This window comes from Leptonotus elevatus, chromosome 14 (genome assembly GCF_054856555.1).
Source record: "Leptonotus elevatus isolate MCC_2025b chromosome 14, RoL_Lele_1.0, whole genome shotgun sequence".
Classification (NCBI taxonomy): Eukaryota; Metazoa; Chordata; class Actinopteri; order Syngnathiformes; family Syngnathidae; genus Leptonotus; species Leptonotus elevatus.
Genome location: NC_141252.1, coordinates 2,561,466 through 2,582,179, shown reverse-complemented (window position 1 = coordinate 2,582,179; position 20,714 = coordinate 2,561,466). Strand labels below are relative to the sequence as shown.

The 20,714-nt window shown below is 41.0% G+C and overlaps 1 protein-coding gene across 17 annotated transcripts in view; it reads right to left on the bottom strand.

Annotated features, from left to right (window-relative positions):
• The window catches only part of LOC147162562 (traf2 and NCK-interacting protein kinase-like), a 59,512-nt gene that overhangs the window by 38,188 nt on the left and 610 nt on the right, over positions 1 to 20,714 (bottom strand). For all 17 annotated transcript variants that reach the window (XM_086094611.1, XM_086094614.1, XM_086094612.1 and 14 more), the window contains exon 2: positions 12,662 to 12,727. In XM_086094611.1, coding sequence (XP_085950737.1) covers positions 12,662 to 12,727 — 66 coding nt within the window. The remainder of the gene's footprint in view (positions 1 to 12,661; positions 12,728 to 20,714) is intronic.

Genomic DNA, 20,714 nt, shown 5'->3' with positions numbered 1-20,714 from the left:
ACATGCCAGTCGCACAAAAACGGCCCCAAATGCAACGGCGGGGCCGGCAGGCCAGGTGTATTAGCGCGATAACGCGGCCAATTGGAAATGTGCGTTCCGCTCGGATGGTCGCGCTTGTGAAGCAGACAGCAAACTGATAGCAAACTGATATCCAATCAGCCTCCGGGCCACCGCGTCACGCAACAGTCGATACCGCGAGAGTCAAAGGAGAAATGGAGGCACTCACACATGCAATGACAAAAACTCAAATGGTTTCACAATTTCGCGTTGGCCGTTTGTCTAGAACGCATGGCTCGGAATTAGAGCTGTCGAAACGAATCGATTAACCAACGAGTCGTTGATTAGCAAATTGATCGACAACTATTTCAATTATCGAGTAATCGTTTGGAGCCATTTTTTGATGAAAAATTGTTCAATTGAATACGAATTATAAAATAACCACCAATCAAAGGTTAACTCATTAACGTCAAAAGTTCATTTGAACTATTTCTATCAGTTTAAGTTTTTTCCCCCACTTTTGTTCACACGAGTATGAAAACCTAGAATTTTTTTATTGTACATTTAGAACAGATATAAAATTTGTCATTAATCGTGAGTTAACTAGTAAAGTCATGCGATTAATTAAGATTAAAAATTGTAATCGCTTGACGCCCCGAAATAAATATATATATTTTTTTTTAATTCATTCACTGCCATTGACGGTTATGAACGTCAAAAATTAATTTGAACAATTTCTATTCAACATTTTTTTTCCACTGTTGTTAAAAAGAGTATGAAAACCTAGGAAAAAAATATTGTACATTTAGAACCGACATCAAATTTGTGATTAATCACGAGTTAACTAGTGAAGTCATGCGCTAAATTTCGATTAAAGATTTTAATCGCCTCACACCCCGAATTTTTTCATAATCTTTTTTTTTTATGAATTAATGGCAGTGAATGAGTTAATAAACACAAGGTTTTTCCTGTGTACAACATTCAGAGGCGGCCACCTCCAGCCCGAGCCACTGATATCGCTCAACACAGCGCTCCAGCTGTGCATTTTAACTGCAGTTGCAGTGTTGCGCCATTATGGAGGCGCTATATCAAACGGCAGTGCACTGGAAAGACCTGAAGCGACAACTGAGGAAGAAACGGCTTTCTTTTTCTTTTTCTTTTTTACTTTAATGTACCAAAGAAGAAACAGATCATGGAGCCACCGTTGCACACGCCCATTTCCTGGTTGGCATCGGTAGTCACCCATCATAGTCAGGGTGATGCCACCTCTGGCACAAATTAAAACCCTGAAGCAGTAATCAGGGGGGGAAATGCTTTGGTAATACACTTTAATGCAAATTTTAAATGAACCTGTTTAGATTTAGAAAAATCGATAGATTGAATCAATTCTAAAAATATTCGGTCGTGACAGCACAAATCAAAATGGCTTGCAATGGGGCAAAATCTGAGTGGGCCCTAGATTCATTTTCTTTTTCTTCTACTGGAGTGGAACCCCAAATGCTCACAATTTGGAACCATTTGGAGATTTTCTTTCCAATATCTTATTTTTTTCATTATTTATTTTGTTTTTTTCCGTGCCAGCCCCCATTTTTATTGGAAAATGTACATTGGAGTTTTAAGAATTTTTGTAGAATATTATAGGTAAAAAAAATATTTATTTCCAGTGTATTTCAAAGGGTGTCAATCAATCTCAAATGTTCCCTATTAACGGGCAAGCCTGGTTCCTATCCCCCACGGATAGCGGGGTTCCAATGTATGGTTTTAAGTTGTAATATCACCGTTCACCACTTGATGGCAGACATGGTCTTACTGAGGATACAGACGCACACGCAGACACACTTCGCACAACCGTATCAATGCCTTCCCGCCACGGATCCGTTCCCGTTGCTTCCTCTGTTGCAGCGCAGCAGCCTGGGAGGCGGCTTATGGCTGCAAACGCCTGCTCGGTGCATACGGGCTCCATCATTCCCCGCCCAATACACGCCCACATGTGTTTGTATTCCAGTTTCTCTGTTGTGTATTCACGTGCGCCTGTTTGCTGAGGTTTTTTTTTTTTTTTCCAAATCCATACTGTGCTCCCCCTTACAGGAGCTTTTTTTTTTTTTTTTTTTTTTTAATCCTTCACCTTCCTCATCATGGCTTTTTTTCATCTGAGAAAATAGGCCATGATGAAAACTAAAATGTTTCACAATTCAGCATCGTCCGTCTGTCTAATATACTTGGCTAAAATGTGGGAGCAATTGGACAAAATCTCGAGCAGGGGTTCGCCTGGAAAGGGTTAGGGTTTTGTTATTCTTATGTACAATATGTCACATGCACAGTATTACTTCTATTTGTATGAAATTCATTCCTTATTTGTACACCCACTGCATAGAAGTACATGAACGCGTCACAATGATGAAGTGTGGTAGCACGTGTGTGTGTGTGTGTGTGCGCGCACACCATGGGATGCATAAGATGAACTTGGGTGCGTGCGCGCGGTGATTCACTTTTACGACGTGTCCTGCCACTATAGTGAGCCGAAGGTTAAGGATAGCTCGCACGTAGACGCGCACGCACACGCATATATAAGAAGGATTTCTTCATCGTTTCCAGCTTGAGGCTTGACTTCAGCGCGACTGGGATTCCTGCCACTGCCTTAATATAACCTGCTGCTGGATATCAGTGTGTGTGTGTGTGTGTGTCGGTGTGTGTGAGATTGTGTGTTTTGATTGTTGATGTGCACGACCGTCCGTGCCCTTGCCAAGTCAATTACGCACGCACACACACACACCATCACCAGGACACATTTACTATGCAGGACACTTCCTGTGGTAGCTTAGCAACAGTGTTGGCTGTGCATGAAACTTAAAGCGCACACGCACACACACTCGCACGCACATGCATACACAAGACCGGTGCCCTCGCATGGGATAGGAAGCGAGGTGATGCAGAGGACAGGAAGGAAGGACGGAGACAGAAGAGGAAGCACGGGAACTGACTTTTGTACGGCGAGAAATTTTGACTTGTTTATTCCCATTCTGGCTTCGAACTCCATTTTTCCACATGAGCCCCTTCAAGGGGACAGATTACGGGAAAAACATTTTTTTTAATGGCGGGTTGGTGGTTGGCACCGTGGTGGGTACACACAGTACGCTCTAATCTTTAATCTGGCCCACAAGTACTGGCATTTTCTTGAAATGTTTGCATTCAAATTAATGTATTCATTGTCATATTTTAATAAATTTATCTCATTTGATAACTTGTTAATTGATTTGCTGGAAATAAAATCAATCTAAAAACCTTAGTAGACCAAAAATTTAAAAATGCATTTCATTTAATATTTTATTATATCGTTGTTAATAAACTGCAATAAATTACAAACAATACTACATTTAAATGATGAACTACATTAAAAATGTCAATATTGATTGATAGGTTAGGCATGTTTTTGCGGTTCACTATGCACTGCATCCGACTAAAACCTTAGCATTATCATGTCAATGGCTTTTTCCATTATTTGTTAGCATTAAGATGGCGGGCCATTCTTAAGGCATTGTTGTTTGGTTGCGGCACAATTTTCTTGGTTTGATGTTTAGCACTCAACTGGGAGAGGCAACAAACATTGAACAACATTTTTATATTATGATCAATTGTTCACTATTTCACAAAGTGCTGCTCATTGTGAAGTGATTTCAACAAAGTTACAGGATAGCAATTGAGATACTAAAATAGTTTCAGTCAGAATCATTCAAATATGATTAATCCGTCACAGTCACCATCATTAAACGTTTATGAACGATACAGGCAACATTCCTAACAGCCAAGTGTAGAAAATGAGTTACAAAAAGCAAAACACATTGAATTCTCATGAGATATGCTAAACTTCCTCCTTCAGGTCCGTGATTACACACGATGACCCAGAAAATGGAAAAACATGAATGAACGCTCGCTAAACTGTCAGCGAGTAACTCTTTGTCAAGAAGAGGAAGTGGGTTAGGCCCTAATCCTAATCCTAATCCTAATCTGTGCCATCCTGGTAATCCACGCATACAAACAAAAACATGAGACCAAATTTGCTCAACGGCATCTAAACTCGGGCGGGGCCTGTTGACATGGCAACGTTAGTATATCGGCAAATTATTAGCACTCAGCTGTGAAAACGTTTGTCGTTAGCTGAAACACAATAAGACTGCATTAGCTATGCGCTAATTGTTTACAGAGTTATGATGCAGTTGCTAGCATTATTTTTCGATGTAGCAGTTAGCTTGCTATGACCAACCGAGGAAAAAGACAACAAGTAACCAAGACAACGCATGACGACTATCTGGACAATTTGATTAGCATCAAGGCTAGGTAATGTCGGCTAGCCCTTCAGACAAACGTAGCATCACATGTTGATGAATGCAGTGACCACGTAGGTATGAAAAAATTACGGCGTCTAGGGTGACACGTAGTATAAGAAAAAGTACCTAGCAGTTCCTGGAGAAGTGTAAACAATCCAAACAGTACTGTTCAGCTCTAAAAATATTAGATTTTGTCATTATCTCGCTCTACATTCTCAAAACTCAAACCAGAAACACATTAATCGATAAGTAATCGATTATCAAACTAATCCATAATCCTTTTGATAACAGATGAATCATTGAAACCCCGTTTAACATAAATTGTCGAAATCCTCGGACAACCTTAAACTAACATTAAATATTTTCAAATTGTATCATCATTAAGTCGAATGATTCTCTTCAAAGTAAAACATTGACTCTTGGAAATCCATCCATTCCATGTTATTGGAAAAAAAACGGCAACCGAATCATCATCAATTTATGCATTTTCTGTATTGTCAATTTGAAATAATGTCCTTTACAAACATGTTCTTTATGGCACTTATCAATGAAATCAACAACTTGCATCTTGAGCGAGCTCGCCGTGTCCGCTCTTGCCAACGCAAAAGCCCAACCAGCCGAGGTAAGGTAGACTTTTCATCCGATTCTTAGACAGGAAAACAGGCCAAAACTCATCTGAGCGCAACCGAGATGTGACAGCAATGTTTCAGCCTTCACCCCCGCAGCGTCAATACTGAACTCCGTTGACCTTCACTCCCATCATGCTTTGCAGCAGGTGCTGGGAATTACGGCCACTTTCGGCAAACGAATGGCCCAAAAACACAGTTCTGCCTCACGGAACACAAAGAAATAAGGGAGCAATCAAAGTGGCGAGCACACCTCGCCGCAGTTAAAGACACCCGCAATCTCCCCCAACAACACGCACACACGCACGCACACGCACGCACACAGCCAGTAAACACACAGTCACGCACACATTGCTGTGGAATCAGTGAGGCAGTAAATAAAAGTGACAAAGGCCTCCATTCCAATCTAATACCGCCAAGGAAACACAAGAGGCGGCCCGAGGCGGCTCACGGGAAGGAGAGGGAAAGAGATGCGTTCAAAAAAGGAGATCTGTGGACAATATGGAAGACGAGAAGAGACTTTGAAGGAAGACGAAAGCGACGGCGTGTAAAGGCAGGTCCGGAGGCTTTTTTTTTTTTTTATTGACGGCGACAGGTGCGGCAATCGGCATGTGTTAATTGCGTTATCGGCGAAAGCCTCCCGAAACCGTAATCCGTCAGCGGGCCGTGATGCGGACTCGCTTGCTTTGCCGTCCGCGCCTGCTCGCCGCGGCCAAGATCATGAGCGAGCCGACGGATGCGCAATTGCGGCGTTAGACAAACGCGCTGATCTGAGCTCTCGGCGAAGGATTTGGTGCAGCGATGATCAATCGCAATCACGTAGACTTTAATTTGCAAGCGGGCAAAAAAATTACAGCAGATAAAAAGTCATAGTAATGAAATAGCAGTAGTAGTGCTAGCCATGAACAAGTAACAGTTACAAAGAGTAGCGAAGGAGTAAAGTAGAAAGGACGGAGTCGTGAAAAAGTTACAGCAGAGAAAAAGTAACGGTCATAAATAGCAACAGGGGTGGAGAAGTCAAATTCGCAAAGATGCAACAGTAGTAAGCGTTATAGTAGCAACGACGAAAGAGTACTGAACAAGTAATAGTAGCAACGTAGTAGCCATGATGAAGCTACAAAGAAGACGTACTAGTCGTAAAGATGTAACGAGACGTAACAGGAGAAAAACACAAACAAACAAGCAAGCGCTGCAAAGTAGGAGTAGTGAAGAAGTAACAGTAGCGAAGATGACAGTAATCAAGTACCATCAGTGGTGGCGAAGTACAACTGCTCAGATGTAACGATGAGGCGGACATGAGTAGCGAAGAAGTAACAGTGGCTAACAAACAACAGAAGGGGAATCGTAACCATAGCAACGATGTTAAGAGAAACAAGAAAGGGAAAAACGGCAACGGCGAAATAAAGTAGTAATAATGGACGGATGGATGTCGTGAACAAGTAACAGCAGTTGAAGATGTAACCGTACCAAAGAAGTATCTGTAACGCAGACGTGACAGAAGCTAACATGAGCTACTTGAGCAATTAGCTTTAGGATAACATCCCCGTGTGCTTTTCCCAGCGCGGTTCGACCAAGGTACTGCATCACTGACTCGCTAACTCGTTTACACACAGCGGGTCACAAGTGCGCTCCCTCTCTAATTCACTCACTTAGTAACTGACCCATCCACTTATCCACTTATCCCTCACTTGGAGTCAACCTGCCCCGATGCCAGAAGATAATGACAAAACGCTTTCTCCGTCGTACCCACGTACCCAGGCCGGGCAAAATAGACAAATGAGAGGAGAGCGGAGAGAAGACGAGGAAAGGGGGGCGGCGGCGAGCAAGCCGAAAGCGCGGTGGTCGTCTTCGCCGCAACTGGCGTCACGCTCCCGTGGCGCCGGAGGTCAAACATAAGGGGTCGGCTTGCTTGCTACTCTATGGTACAGATTGGAGGTGAGCGGGGCGAGAAACAGAGCTGCAAGTTGCGTACGCGCTAGCATGGGGACGCCTGGCCATGATTGGGAAGAAGTTAGAGTTGCAAACAAGAAAAAAAACTGGAGTGAAGAAGCCATAAGAGCGCCACAGAAATAAGAAGAAAGAACTCAACTAAAGAACTAACATTAGTTAATAGAGGTGTGCCAAAAAAAAAATTGATTCTCATAAGAATCGCGATTCTCATTTAGTACGATTCAGAATCGATTTGAAATGTCCCAAAATCGATTTTATCTCAATTATTTTTATATTGTCTTCTCTTTGTTTATGTGTGCTTTTATTGGGAGCGCTGTTCATGTTGTGCCCGATTTGGCCACTGAGGGGCAGTGTGGTTCCACGCGGTCTGATACACTGTTAAGCCACATTAGAGAGTAGAAGGAAAAAGTCACGATCAAGTTATTCCAATAAAAGTTGTTGTTGTTTTTTTGCAGCGTGGAGCCGTTCTTTTGAGTGATAAAAGTGCCGCGAGAAGCGCACTAATTAGCATGAGCAAAAATCAGTCCATCAAATCAAAAATCGCTCTCAATCGAAAATCGATTCTGAATCGAAACGCACACCCAAAAATCGAGACATTCAAAGATTCCCACCCCTCGTACTTAAGGTCCATTAATAATATGTTTGATCTGGTCTCCTTGTTGACATCAGGCACGGCCAAATGACTGGGTGACGGCAGCGCAGTGCATTGTGGGTAAGTGGGGCGCGTGGCCTTGGGTAAAACAGCGGCAGGGAGGATGTAGGCTAATGAATGCGCTGCCAGGTGCGCGCGTGTGCGTGCGTGTCGCAGCGGAACGGCCACATCTGCCGTTCCCACGGTAACAAGCAGCATCCACCTCGGTCACGGTTCAGGGCTCATTCATAAGGACTCGGGAGATTGAAGTGTGTGTTCAGGCGTGTGCCAACGTGTGGAAGAACAGCGCGACAGCGGGGCGGGGGCGGGAAAACGACACGGTGTCAGTCGACTTCAAGAGGCGGACGGATGCGATTGTTGTCAACAAGAAGTTGTTGCTTGCCATTCCAACGGTGTTCGATGGCAGCATCTAATTACAAAAGTGTTGTTTATGGATGCATTTTTCGACGTGAGTATTGTCATATTCATGTATAGGAAGTACAAGTGTAAAAAAAAAAAAAAAAAAACATGACACATTGAACACATCAGTCAGACTGATACCCTTTGTTGTTGCTGTTCCTTTTTCCCGACTGTTACATTCCGACGTCTTTGCTATCGTTACTGCGCCCTCATTACTGTAACTTCTTTGTTACCGTTACATTTTCATTCTTTGTTTGCTTTGTTACTACGACTTCATTGGCACTCAAAGTTCTTTGTTATTGTTACGTGTTCGCTATTGTTACTGTAACTTGTTTGCTATTGTTGCTACTTCTTCGTTACTGTCACTTCTTTACCATATTCCCAAGTGTTACTATTTCTTTACTGTAACTTTTACCACTACTGTTGCGTCTTTGGTCGTTTTCATTACGGTTGCGTGATTGCTATTGTTGCCAATTCTTCGCTACTGTAATTTCTTTCCTATTGTCACTGTTACGTCTTTGCTGACGATGTTACTTTTTTTATGACTGTTACTGTTACTTCTTTGCCAGTGTTATTTTTTTCCCACTGGTGTTACTTCAACAATACTATTAGTTCTTTATTACTCTAACTTCTTCGCTACTGTTACTTCTGCACTAATGTTACATTTTTACGAGTGTCCTTTATTTTTTATTTCTGTTACATCTTCACCGCTGCTACTCAAAGTTCACAACAACAACAAAATTCTACTGTTGGAAAAAACTGTAGAATGTTCACAACTGTTACTTTTTGCGCTCATGCTGTACTTGTTACTGTAACTTTTTCAATACTACTTCGTTACTGCTACTTCTTCATGACTGTTACTTCTTGGCTACCGTTAGTTATTCAATACTATTAATTCTCTGTTCATCACTGCCAATGTGGACCAGCGTGATTCTTGCTCAAAAAGACCTGAGCACACATCACCTTCCTGCCACTAAATAGAGGACACACAGCTGTTCTTTCTACCCTGTCGCTCTCACATAACATGTCAAGAAAGCGTGCAAAATATGCAAACGACCGGCACACGAGAGGCCGACATGATTTTGCACGCGGCTTAAGGTGAGAGGCGGCATCCTACATGGCAGCCAGACATGATCGCTCGTGCTGGCCACTCGCCACTCGCCCTTGGAGCCATCAAGGGCAAAAGATGACTTTTTCCCGCGGGAATTAATTAATCAATTAGCCGATCAATAAGTCGTTTTGCCGGGGGAGTCGCACTGCGTTTCGGGCCATCGCCACATCTTCTGTTCTCACCCACTCAAGGCATTTTGGACTAAAACGCATGAGCAGAGTATTCTCGCAAAGTTGTGGAAGAATCAGACTATTTTCCCTTTAAAAATGTGAACAAATATATAAACAATTTCTAAAAATGTTTTTTTTTAAATAAATAAATACAAACAACTATTTTCTTGACATAAATATTTTCTGGTCAAAAAATTATGATTTTTTCACCCCAAAAATTTATAAGAAAATGAAAAAAAAAATTCTTACAATTTTTTTTTTACTATTTTCTCAAAAAACACTTTTGTCCTCTCAAAATATGACTTAAGTATATGTAACAAAATATGACTATTTTCTCAAAAACGTAGGTAAAAAAAATGTAAATTAAAATTTTTCTAAACGAAAAAAGATTGTGACAAAAAAAAAATAAAAAATACTTTTTTTTTATTTAAAAATTATTTTCTTCACCCAAAATATTTTTGGGTGATAAAATTACTTTTTCTAAAAAAGTTTGGCAATATGGCAATTTTCTATACTCGTTACAAGACACAACTGTTTTAAAAAGACTATTTTCTTAACAAAAAAATGATTTACTTTGACCTTTAAAAATCAGGACTAATCTTGCTATATTTTATTTTCCCATAAAGTTTGTAACTTAAAAAAAAACTTAAAGGGATACTTGGCCCACTGAGCCATTTCTGCAGTAAAAAGTTAATATTTTGTCCAGAATTAATTTGATAACTTTATTTTTCATGTAGAATTAATACCTTTAAAAACAATTTTTTCCACTTGCTGTCAATTGAAGATGACATCATCTGTGCTGAGGAAGTAGGTAACGACCTATCATGGCTATCACCAGTTTGCTGACCAAACCCAGAAAACAACTGAGCCATGATTGGTCGTTACCTACTTCCTCAGCACAGGTGATGTCATCTTAAGTCAACAGCACTTGGGGAAAAAATTAGTTTTTAAAGGTATTAATTGTATAAAGGTATTAATTGTATAAAAAAATAATGTAGTTATCCAATTAATTCTGGACAAAATACTAACTTTTTACAGCTGAAAATTATCTTGTCGTACTCCCCCCTTTTTCAGTGCGACTTTCATACTCCGTATAACATTCGTATTGAAAAATGTAGCTTCTCCACCACCGAACATTCATCCCATGATGAAACATTTGCGCGATTCCCTTTCTTGTGAGAAGGCGTTGACTACGAGGTGTTGCGGCAGAAACGAGATGAGAAAGTACGAGCGGGAGAGCGCAAGATGGAGAAAGCCTTTAATTATTCAGCATTACCCGTGTTCTCTATTTACGGGCCTTTTAGAGCAGCCAGCGGAATCCATCCATCCATTTATATACTGTACATACGTTCACACTGTGAGGCCCCGCAGGCTGCTCCCTCAAGAACTGCTCACAAGGGAGGTTTCAACCCCCCCAAAAATGGTAAAAGGAAAAGAAAAAAAATGTGATTACTTATTGATAGCGGGGTGAATGGATAGAGCGGGGGATGAGGAAGGAAAGCTCAAATGATCTCAGATCAGACGCTTGTGCGGAGAGCGCGGAATGGAAAGGAGCAGATGCGTATCTTTGAACTACACGCACATAGCTGCTATCTCTTACTCGCAGGCAAACATAATGGCAGCTATTTACGTCGCATTACAGGGCCTCAAACGTCACGTAAAAAACTGAAACCGCCCTTATAATCGTGTAATGAAAAGCCACCTGAATCAGGAAATTCGGTTTTGATTTAAGTAATCAAGTAAAGCAATGGCACGAAAATGAAGACGCGCCCGTTTTTAGGCCGAGCGCGCGTGTGTCTGTCTAGGAAAATAAACAGACGAATTAGAATTCAAACATCAATTTTGCAGGCAGATTTCTAGTGTAGTGTTTCCAGCCAATCAAAGGCTCTTCCATCAACTTAGACATTCCATTGATCTCTACTGAGATCATTAAAACTAGTATATTCCTTTTCTCACACACAAAGCGTCTAAAAATGGCTCAGCGGCGGCAGCGTTCCACTCGGCTAATACCCGCCAGACTGAAGGTCAATTTATCTTCTCACACTCTCAGATTGAGCTGCTCACAGGATGATGATCCTCTTCGGGTTTATGGGGGCCGAGACGGATCCTTGTAAGCGTTTTGAAAATAGACTGCTTTTCTTTTTTCTTTTTTTTGCTCCAGTGCCGCCGCTTGTATTTTTTTATCTGCAGCTTGTTTGCGCAATAATTTAGTCCTATAAACAATCAAGCAAAGGAAATGAGTGGAAAGGTGACAATGTAGTTTGGGGATTCAATCTTAGATTATTAATTTATTCACTGCCATTGACGGCTATAAACGTAAAAAAATCATTTGAACTATTTCTAATAGTTTGACATTTTTTTCCCCACTTCTATTAACAAGAGTATGAAAACCTAGAATTTTTTTATTGTACATTTAGAACAGATATGAAATTTGTGATTAATCGCGAGTTAACTAGTGAAGTCATGCGATTAATTACGATTACAAATTTTATACGCCTGATGCCCCTAATTTATGATATTTTTTTAATAATCTTTTTTTTTTTAAAGAAAAGATTGTTTAAAAAATGTGTAAATCGTAATTAATCGCATGACTTCCCTAGTTAACTCACGATTAATCCCAATTTTTATATCGGTTTTAATACAATAAAACAATTCTAGGTTTTCAAACTCTTGTTAACAAAAGTGGGAAAAAAGTGTTATACTAATAAAAATAGTTAAAATGAATTTTTGACGTGAAGGGCAGTGAATGAGTTAATCGCCCGATGGCCCAAATTTTTTATATTTTCTTCTTTTTTTTTTGTAATTCATTCACTGCCATTGACGTCAAAAATTCATTTGAACTATTTCTATTAGTTTAACATTTTTTCCCTACTTTTGTTAAAAATGTATTGTACATTTAGAGCCGGTATAAAATTTGTGATTAATCGTGAGTTAACTAGTGAAGTCATGCGATTAATTACAATTTAAAAATGTAATCGCCTCTTGCCCCAAATTTTTAATAATCTTTTTAGAAAATGCATTTATGGCAGTGAATGAGTTAATGAATGTTATTACATGTTTTTTCCTACCCAGTGTATTCAATGTCAAAAAGGGAAGAAAAAAAATTCCACTTCAGTGTCAGTTACCACTTAGATAGTATTTCGTCCTTCCAGCTCCAACATTGACTCGTCGGACTCGTTTTATGGTACAGCGCAAGTCAGCCAATGGGAGGAAAGCGAGGACACGGGCTAACAGGCTGTTGCCATCGGCACTCTGGGTAATGCATAGTCGCTGAATGTCAGCCAGTAAATGAGCTGTGACTTTCATCCACGCAGCAGATTTGAACCGCCGCGACGTTGCGACACGGTAACAGCTGAGCGCAGCCACTTCCTGTGTTGCGCGTCCACACTTCCCCTATCAGCCCGACACACACACAAAGGACATGGTCTTACCTTGTACACTTGCCCGTAGGTGCCATTTCCCACCAGCTCCACAAGCTCAAATATACCAGCGGGGTCCTGGGAAGACAGACAAGAACATTGCGTCACGATTAGGACCATTAGATTGGGGGTCTCAAAAGTTTGGCAGTCATTTTCATGTTGTCAGGGTCGACTGGTGGTGTCGTCCCTCCTCAGATTTTATTTAAAAATGGTAGCATGTGTTTTCGGTTTTGTCATTCCCAGCAATAGCATTATCGATCGGTAGACAGGTAAAAGGGGTGATTGGTGGCGATTTAGGGAAGGTACGGGAATAAGCTCAACTTGTGGTCGATAGTAGGTAGCAGTGGAAAAGAGGCGATTGGTGCTCATGTAGGGTGAACTAAGCTCCATCCACAGCTAAGACACAGAAGAAGGGAGCCATGGAAAAAAGGGCCGATTGGTGGTGAGCCACTGAAAAGGGCCGATTGGTGGTGAGGTCTCCTCGGGTTGAAAAAAAAGTTTAAATGTTTGTTTTGTGTTTGTCTTTCCCAGCAATAATAATTGAAGGTTGACAAAGAAAGAGGCGATTGCTGGTGATTCAGGGCAAAAATAATTTAGAGCTAAGATACGGGAAAAAAGATGAGGTGAGTGTTTCTGTTTGTCATTTGCAGGAACGACAGTTGTGGAAAAGGGCCAATTGGTGTTCAGGTCTCTTCTAACAGTAATAACAGACATACATGGAAAAGACAAGATTGGTGACGATTTAGGGTCACTAAAACCAGTCTGGACTCTAGAGCTAAGGCAGGGGAACAAGCGCCAACTTGGGGTAACCCTCTTTTAGGAAACAGTGGGAAAGAGGTGATTGATACACAGGAGCAGGTGTGCTTACTTCTGTTATTTTTCACAACAAAAAAGATGGCAATTTCGGGAACAGGTTATGCTAGCATTAGCATGTCGGCTTTTTTTTTTTTTTTTTTTTTAGTTCAGAGGGTAGCTATGTAATAGAGGCAATTGGTGGCAACTTAAGGTGAAATATGGTCCGACCAGAGCTAAGGAACAGCAAGGCGTGCAGCTAACATTAGCGTGCATGTTTATTTTTGTTATTTCTCACTACAACAAAGTAGATAGTCAAGTAAAAGAAGCGATTGGTGGTGATTAAAGCCCTAACTAAGGTCCGTCCACAGCTAAGACATGGAAACAGAGTACACATCTTTTGTGTTTCGCCATTCCATTCACCTCCATTGCGGTATTGAATCACTCGTGTCCCAGCCGGGACGTAAAAACCGAAGCGTCGTCGGTTTCTCGTCGAGTTCCATGAGCACAAGAAGACATTTCTCATTCCTGCTTTACGACCAGAGAGCCCCCCCCCCCCACTCCAAAGTCCCTACAGCTCCTCTGGAGTTGCCAGTTAATTAGCCAAGCGCTTGCACGCCAACACGCTAAGCTAAAGGCTTTTTCCAATGGTTGCCAGTAGCGTGTTAGCCTAGCCGCCGCGCGATCCACTTACTGTCACACGTTTGGTATGCATAGCAAACGAGTGCACGTTTTTAATAAAGATGACACGCTACCAGGGCTTAAATACACAACAACAGGTTGCCAAGACTGGACTCAAAAGTATGACAAACTCATTGAACCGCCTCCGGCCTCTACCACCACCAGCACACACACACGCACACACACACACACACACACGCAAATACACACCTCCCCCTTCCAATCTGGTGCACGTTGCTACGGCATTCCAACAATAGCTGGTATTCGGTCTCTGCTTCCTTCACAAGTCCATCTGAGGCTCTCATTCACGGGGGTCGTCAATTTAAGAGTTTTTTGTTGTTGTTGCTGTTGTTTTAAAAAAAATCATTCTTTTTAAATAAACAGTGTTTTTTCCATCACTGCGTAAACGCCAAAGGATTGTTTTAATGACGACTGTAAACCAAAATGTGACTCTGAAAGTAAAAATAAATATTTGTCATGTCTCGAGATAAGTCACAAAAGTCTTTACGATTATTGTAGAGTCAACTATCATAATACATACGTTGCATAAGCATTTACGTATCAACTCATTCACTGCCATTGACGGCTATAGACGTCAAAAATTCATTCAAACTATTTCTATTAGTTTAACATTTTTTTTCCACTTTTGTTAACAAGAGTATGAAAACCTAGAATTTTTTATTGTACATTTAGAACATATATAACATTTGTAAGTAATCAAGAGTTAACTAGTGAAGTCATGCGATTAAAAATTGTAATCGCCTAATTAATCGCCAAACATTTATTTATTCATATATTTTTCTAAATGATTATTAATATATTTTTAAATGATTTCACAGCATTTATGTTTGTTAAATTTCAATTACTTTTTTAAAATGATCTCATAACAGTAAATGATTTTTTTTTTATTACTAAATATCCTTATTGTTGGCCAAACAAAGGCTTAATTGGATATTTTAATACCATTGAGACTATTCATAAAAAAATATTAAATTGTTGCAGCATTGTTGTATTGGATGTGATTTAGCTTGCATCTGCACGTGTTTATTTGAAAGATTTACTGTCCCTTCCTCTTTTGCTTCCCAATGCTCCTCTCCTCACTTTTGTCTCCACGGGTTTGTGCAGGCCTCAGCAGAACTGCCAAGCTGTCAGGGATCTTTCCTTTTTCTTCTTCCCTTTCCCTTTTTCTTCTTTGTCTCCCCTACACAGCGTCCTAAACGCAAGAAAAGACAAACCGGTCTCAAGTACATCCTCCCTTCTGTCTCGCGGTGCACGCCCACATGACGCCTCGGAGCACAAAACGTACGCCCAAGCTAAGTGTTCACCCGACGCTATCTGGCTAGTTTGCTTTTGAGAGCGCTATCAGAGCATACAAGATTTCAACCTCAGTCTCCGCGATAGCACTAATCTCTAAAGTACACAAACAACAGCCATTTTGCTTTCCACGAGAACCGTTGACAGTTCGTTTGAAGTGGACGAGGAATTGCTAAATGTGCGAAAACCCGAGTATACGGGGGTCCACTCTATTCATGTAAATAGATTATTACTATATCACGGATTTTTGGTCTGGAACATTAACCTTGGAATGGCTACGCAGAACGGTGCTTTTTCTTTTGCTTTTTTTCATTTGATGCTGCTCCACTTCATACAGTACGTGTCCTCGGGCCTACTGATAAAAATACAACCCGGGCCGGGCGTCATTTATCTTTCATAGGCCCCTCGCACAAATGGCCTCTCACTTTGGAATATTCCCACCCCCCATCCACCCGTTTCTCATTGTGCATTACCCCAGTGTCACATGACCAGTCACATGACCTCAGCGGCAACCAGTGAATCACGCTGCTCAATAATGCTTGAATTAGAAGCCGGAAAATAACACAAACTGAATACCGGGAGAGAGAAAAATAGGCATGAGAGGGACGGTCAAGTCCATCAAAACCTCGCGTTACCAATTTTCCGGAAAATTAAACGTGGCAAAAAACATAAAAGTTTACATTGGTGTTTGTATTGAGGATTATTTTGAAGAAAACAGCAGAAGAACCATTGAAAAACTTTTGGGGTGAAAAATAGTCCTCAAAAGTCCTGTCAAGAAATTAATCGTGTTGACTGACCAAATTTGAAAAAAAAAAAAATGTGATGCTACAATTGAGCTGAAAATCTAATTTTCAGAAAATTCTCACCAAATGCTAGTCAAAAAAACTGCAAACAGAAAACATGGCAACACCACTGAGGTTGAATAGTTCGGAATTCAACCAATATTTTTCCAGAAAGCTGCCTGAAGAGCTGCAAAAAAAAGTAATTCGGAAAACTAACTATAATTTTCAGAAAAAAATTCTAAAGTGGCACAAAAATTAAAAACAAAAAATCACACAACTCGAAAACCAATCAAAATTTTCTGGAAAAGTCGTATAAAACTCGACTGTTTTTTAGTGCTTGTTTTTTGTTAGGAAGTCTAATTTTGAAGAGTAAAACAGAAGAAATCGAAGTCCTCTGACAATGACAAATTTGGAATTTGACCAACATTTGTCATATCTCTGAATAAGTCGCAAAAAAACATCATTAGCACAAAAATTTGAAAGTGATGCAAAAACTATCGCACAACTTATCACCCAAAAATATCAGTCGAGTCTTATATGAAAACAACAGAAACTTAAAAGTCAAACTCACCTGAGGTTGAACAATTTTACTCAGAAACTGACCGACTTCCTCAACTCATTCACTGCCATTGACGGCTATAGACGTCAAAAGTTCATTTGAACTATTTCTATTAGTTTAACATTAAAAATTTTAATCGCCTGACACGATTAAAGAAAAGATTATAAAAAATTAGGAGCGTCAGGCGATTAAAATGTTTAATCGTAATTAATTGCATGACTTCACGAGTTAACTTGCGATTAATCACAAATTTTATATCTGTAGAATAAAAAATCCTAGGTTTTCATACTCTTGTTAACAAAAATGGAAAAAAAATGTTAAACTAATAGAAATAGTTCAAATGAATATATGACGTCTATAACCGTCAATGGCAGTGAATGACTTAAACGTGAGCCTGAACCTTACGTTAAAGACACATGCGTCTTTTTTTTTTTTTTACTGTAAAAAAGGGAAATTTGTCCCGGGGAGGTATTAGGGAGAGGCCATTATGAATAATGGTTTTTAGAGTGCAAGTCTGCTGTTCTTGCAAAAGCCACTTTACGCGAGTGAGTTTCATTGCTCAACATAACCTTAATCCCGCCTCGCTAATTCTTACCTAACTTTAACATTTGGCCTGTGCCTACCAAACAGGTCACCAAATATTCCAACGTGTTATCATCACTCCTCTCGTCTGTTTTGTAGCGCGCGCGGTCCGTCGACTTGTTGGTCTCTCCGGAAAGTGAATTACACACAAGTGGGGCGGATTCAATTAGAGACCCTTGAGAAGATGGAGGCAGTCATGGTGGCGGCGGGGCCGGGGGGTCCGTGGTGGTTATTGGGTCGGCACTTAGAACACAAAATTGATGCGGCACGAGTCTAAATTCCCAGCACATCCCGCCCACACCTCGCCGCTGCATTATTCATCGCGCGGGAGTCGAGTCTTAATCACACATTTACAAGAAAACGTGGCATGACAGCGTTTGCCTGCCACGTCGGGTCTCATTCGGGTCATGAAATCACTTTGAAGCATTCATTTGAATTAGGCTTAGGTTTTCTTTTTTTTATGATGGACCTTGTGAGTGATATTTTTTCTTCTTTTACGACTGATCAAAATAAATTTTATTCATTCATTCATTCAATATTGCGATTGCAATTTTTGTTGTTTTTTTCTTCTCTTGCGACGACTCAGCAGTTTGCACTCGCTTGTTATTACGGCAACTTAATGAGGGCTTAAGCGTGTGTCTGCCCCCTGGTGGCTGGCTGGGAAAGTGCTTGATTTGATACGCCCCAATCCCACATTTTAAACGTAAATATCGCCGTCAATCAGGACAATTTAATTACGGCATCCAACATCGTGATCACAATTATAATTTGATTAATTGTGAAGCCCTGTTTTTACCCCTCCCATACACTTTTTGTGGGAGGGGGGAAAAAAATCTGACTTTATGTTAACCCCTAATGTTTTTTTCAGGGCCGATACCGATGACAAATATTAGTCGAGTAGGCCGATAACCGATATTTGAAGCCGATATTCATTTTCAGTAAAAAAAAAAAAAGGGGGGGGGTAATATTGACGTCAACATTTTCTAAAATACAAATAAACAATTTAGACTCCTTCCATGCTGGTCAGTGAGAAAAAGTCATCTTTAAGGCCAATGTGCTTTTTGTTTCAACTTGTAGGCCGCGTTGGTGATCCAGAATCTGGTGGTCCATTACTGAGTGGTGGGAAGTGAGTTAGAAATGGGTCAAGTGGAGATGAGACAGCTGAGTGAGAAGGAGGGAGGACGAGGGGACAGACTTCCATACAGTATATAGACCATTCATGAATAAGCCTTGTGTAAGCCCCCGGGCACTGCCGTGGCCCCGTTACCATGGCGTCTGCGGTGCGAGGGGCCGAGGAATGCGGCCTCAGTGGGCAGCAGGCATTGAGAGGGCGGTTGGAGGGCGGGCGAGGGTCTCCAAACATGGAAAGTCGGAGATAAAGCCATCTTGAAAAAAGACCATCGTGTTTCCATTATTTTTCTAAAATAATCCCCCAAAGTATATTTTTTTGGTTCATTATTTTTGCTTTGCGCTCAAAGTGTGCCGACGAACCGCCCACTGCTGGGCCATCTGTTGCAGCGAGGTGCGCTTCAATCAAACGCCCGGGAACGTGCAAGGAGGAAACTCAAAACACCTCGGAGGTGTCGCCTCTCATCTCGCCGCGGCCTCCGCGGCACGGCCGGCGCCCGAGGTTAACGCTCGACGCACCGTCGCTCCCTTGTAAGCACACGCCTATGTATAGAGGCCAGGTCGGGTCTGAGATTCAAACCCAGAACCTTAGAATAGTGAGGCGGGTGTTCTAACCAGTAGGCCACCATGCTAGGTTAAAAAAACAAAAACAAAAAAAAAAAACATGAGGAACTGAAAAACACTGACAGCAAACACCAAAATCCACTCGGTTTCTTTGCATCTTTGAGCGCAGACAGAAACAGAAGCAAAAACCGCACAACCCCCTTCCCATCATAGCCTACCCGCCAACCCCCCCTCGTCAGACCCAGCTGACCTACTTCCTGTCTAGTCAGTGGATGACTATACACTCATCTGACAGTGTGTGTAGGAGCAAGGGGGGGGTTGTTGTTATTTGGGTTTAAAAAGCCAGCCTATGCGTCAGAACCAAACATCCAAGCTTCTATCCTTAGCTCGGGTAGCTTATTTATGTATGTACAGCAGCTTGTCAGCGCATTAGCATGTTGCTATTAGCATTACAGTGAACCCCTCCTGATTGATGTATTTTTAACAACAAAAGTCACCTTACCAAGTAAACATTAATGCTAACATTGAAAGCTAACAGAGCTAGCGTCAGAAGCTAATGTTGGGCTATTAGCGTACACGGAACCTCCACTGATTCACCTACTATCAAATTTACTTGTAGAACTTTGCTCATAACTCGAAAACAGATCTTTACACACTTTCTGTAAGGACCGAAGATGCCAGGCTAACACCCTCTTAGTTTTGGAAACAAATGTTTTGACTTAAACATGGGAAGCTACCATTTGAGCTAACGTCGCAAATTAATGTTGAGTGAGGTCGGAAGCAAACAGTGACGCTAATGTTACCGCTAACAGTGACGCTAATAGTTGGGCTTTCAGAGCTATTAGCATGACAGTGAACCTCCACTAATTTGCCTACTGGTGTATTTTTCTGTAGAATTGTATCAACAACTAAAAACATCCTAAACCGCCACTAAATTCAAAAAGCTAATGTTAGCGCTAAACTGAGACATTCTTTTGTCATCATCAAAAACATCACACGCTCACAATAAAGCGCGCCCAGCATTTACAATGAGCGCTGCAAAGCATGCTGGGAAGGTTGATGCCTCGGCATCGCTATAATATGATTTAAGTAGCACCAGTAAGGAACTTTTCAACCTTAATAAAATATTTTCATAACTTAAAACTAGTTGAATGGTACCTTTGCCATGGCCTGAGGTGGTCTGTATCCTTTTTACTGGCACTAAGCAACTTCGAGGAGGATGGTAGGAACACTGCCACACAAAAAAATACAAATGCGCTTGTCCTCATGGGAAATGTAGTCTTCCTTCAGGCATAACATTACCACTTTTGTCCATATGGTGCCGCCGTAATAAACATAAACTGAAAGTTCCTTAGTGTTGCTTTAATGGGACGGCTCTTATAGCCGGTTATTCATGCTAACCACCACCTTGTACAAGAGCAATAGCGAACAAACTTAGTTTAAAAAGTCCACAGTCATGCAGTTTACTGCTATGGCTCCTCCCCTCTACATGAAAAACAAAGAAAAGTACATATTGTGTATTTAAAACCACACAGCTTTGCCTTTAGAATGACCAAGCTAGCGTTACACAAACACATAACAGGAAAACGCCATTGACGAGCTAACACTTAGCATCGATAGTCGCGATCTTATGACCTTTTATGCAACTGATATATATTACAGT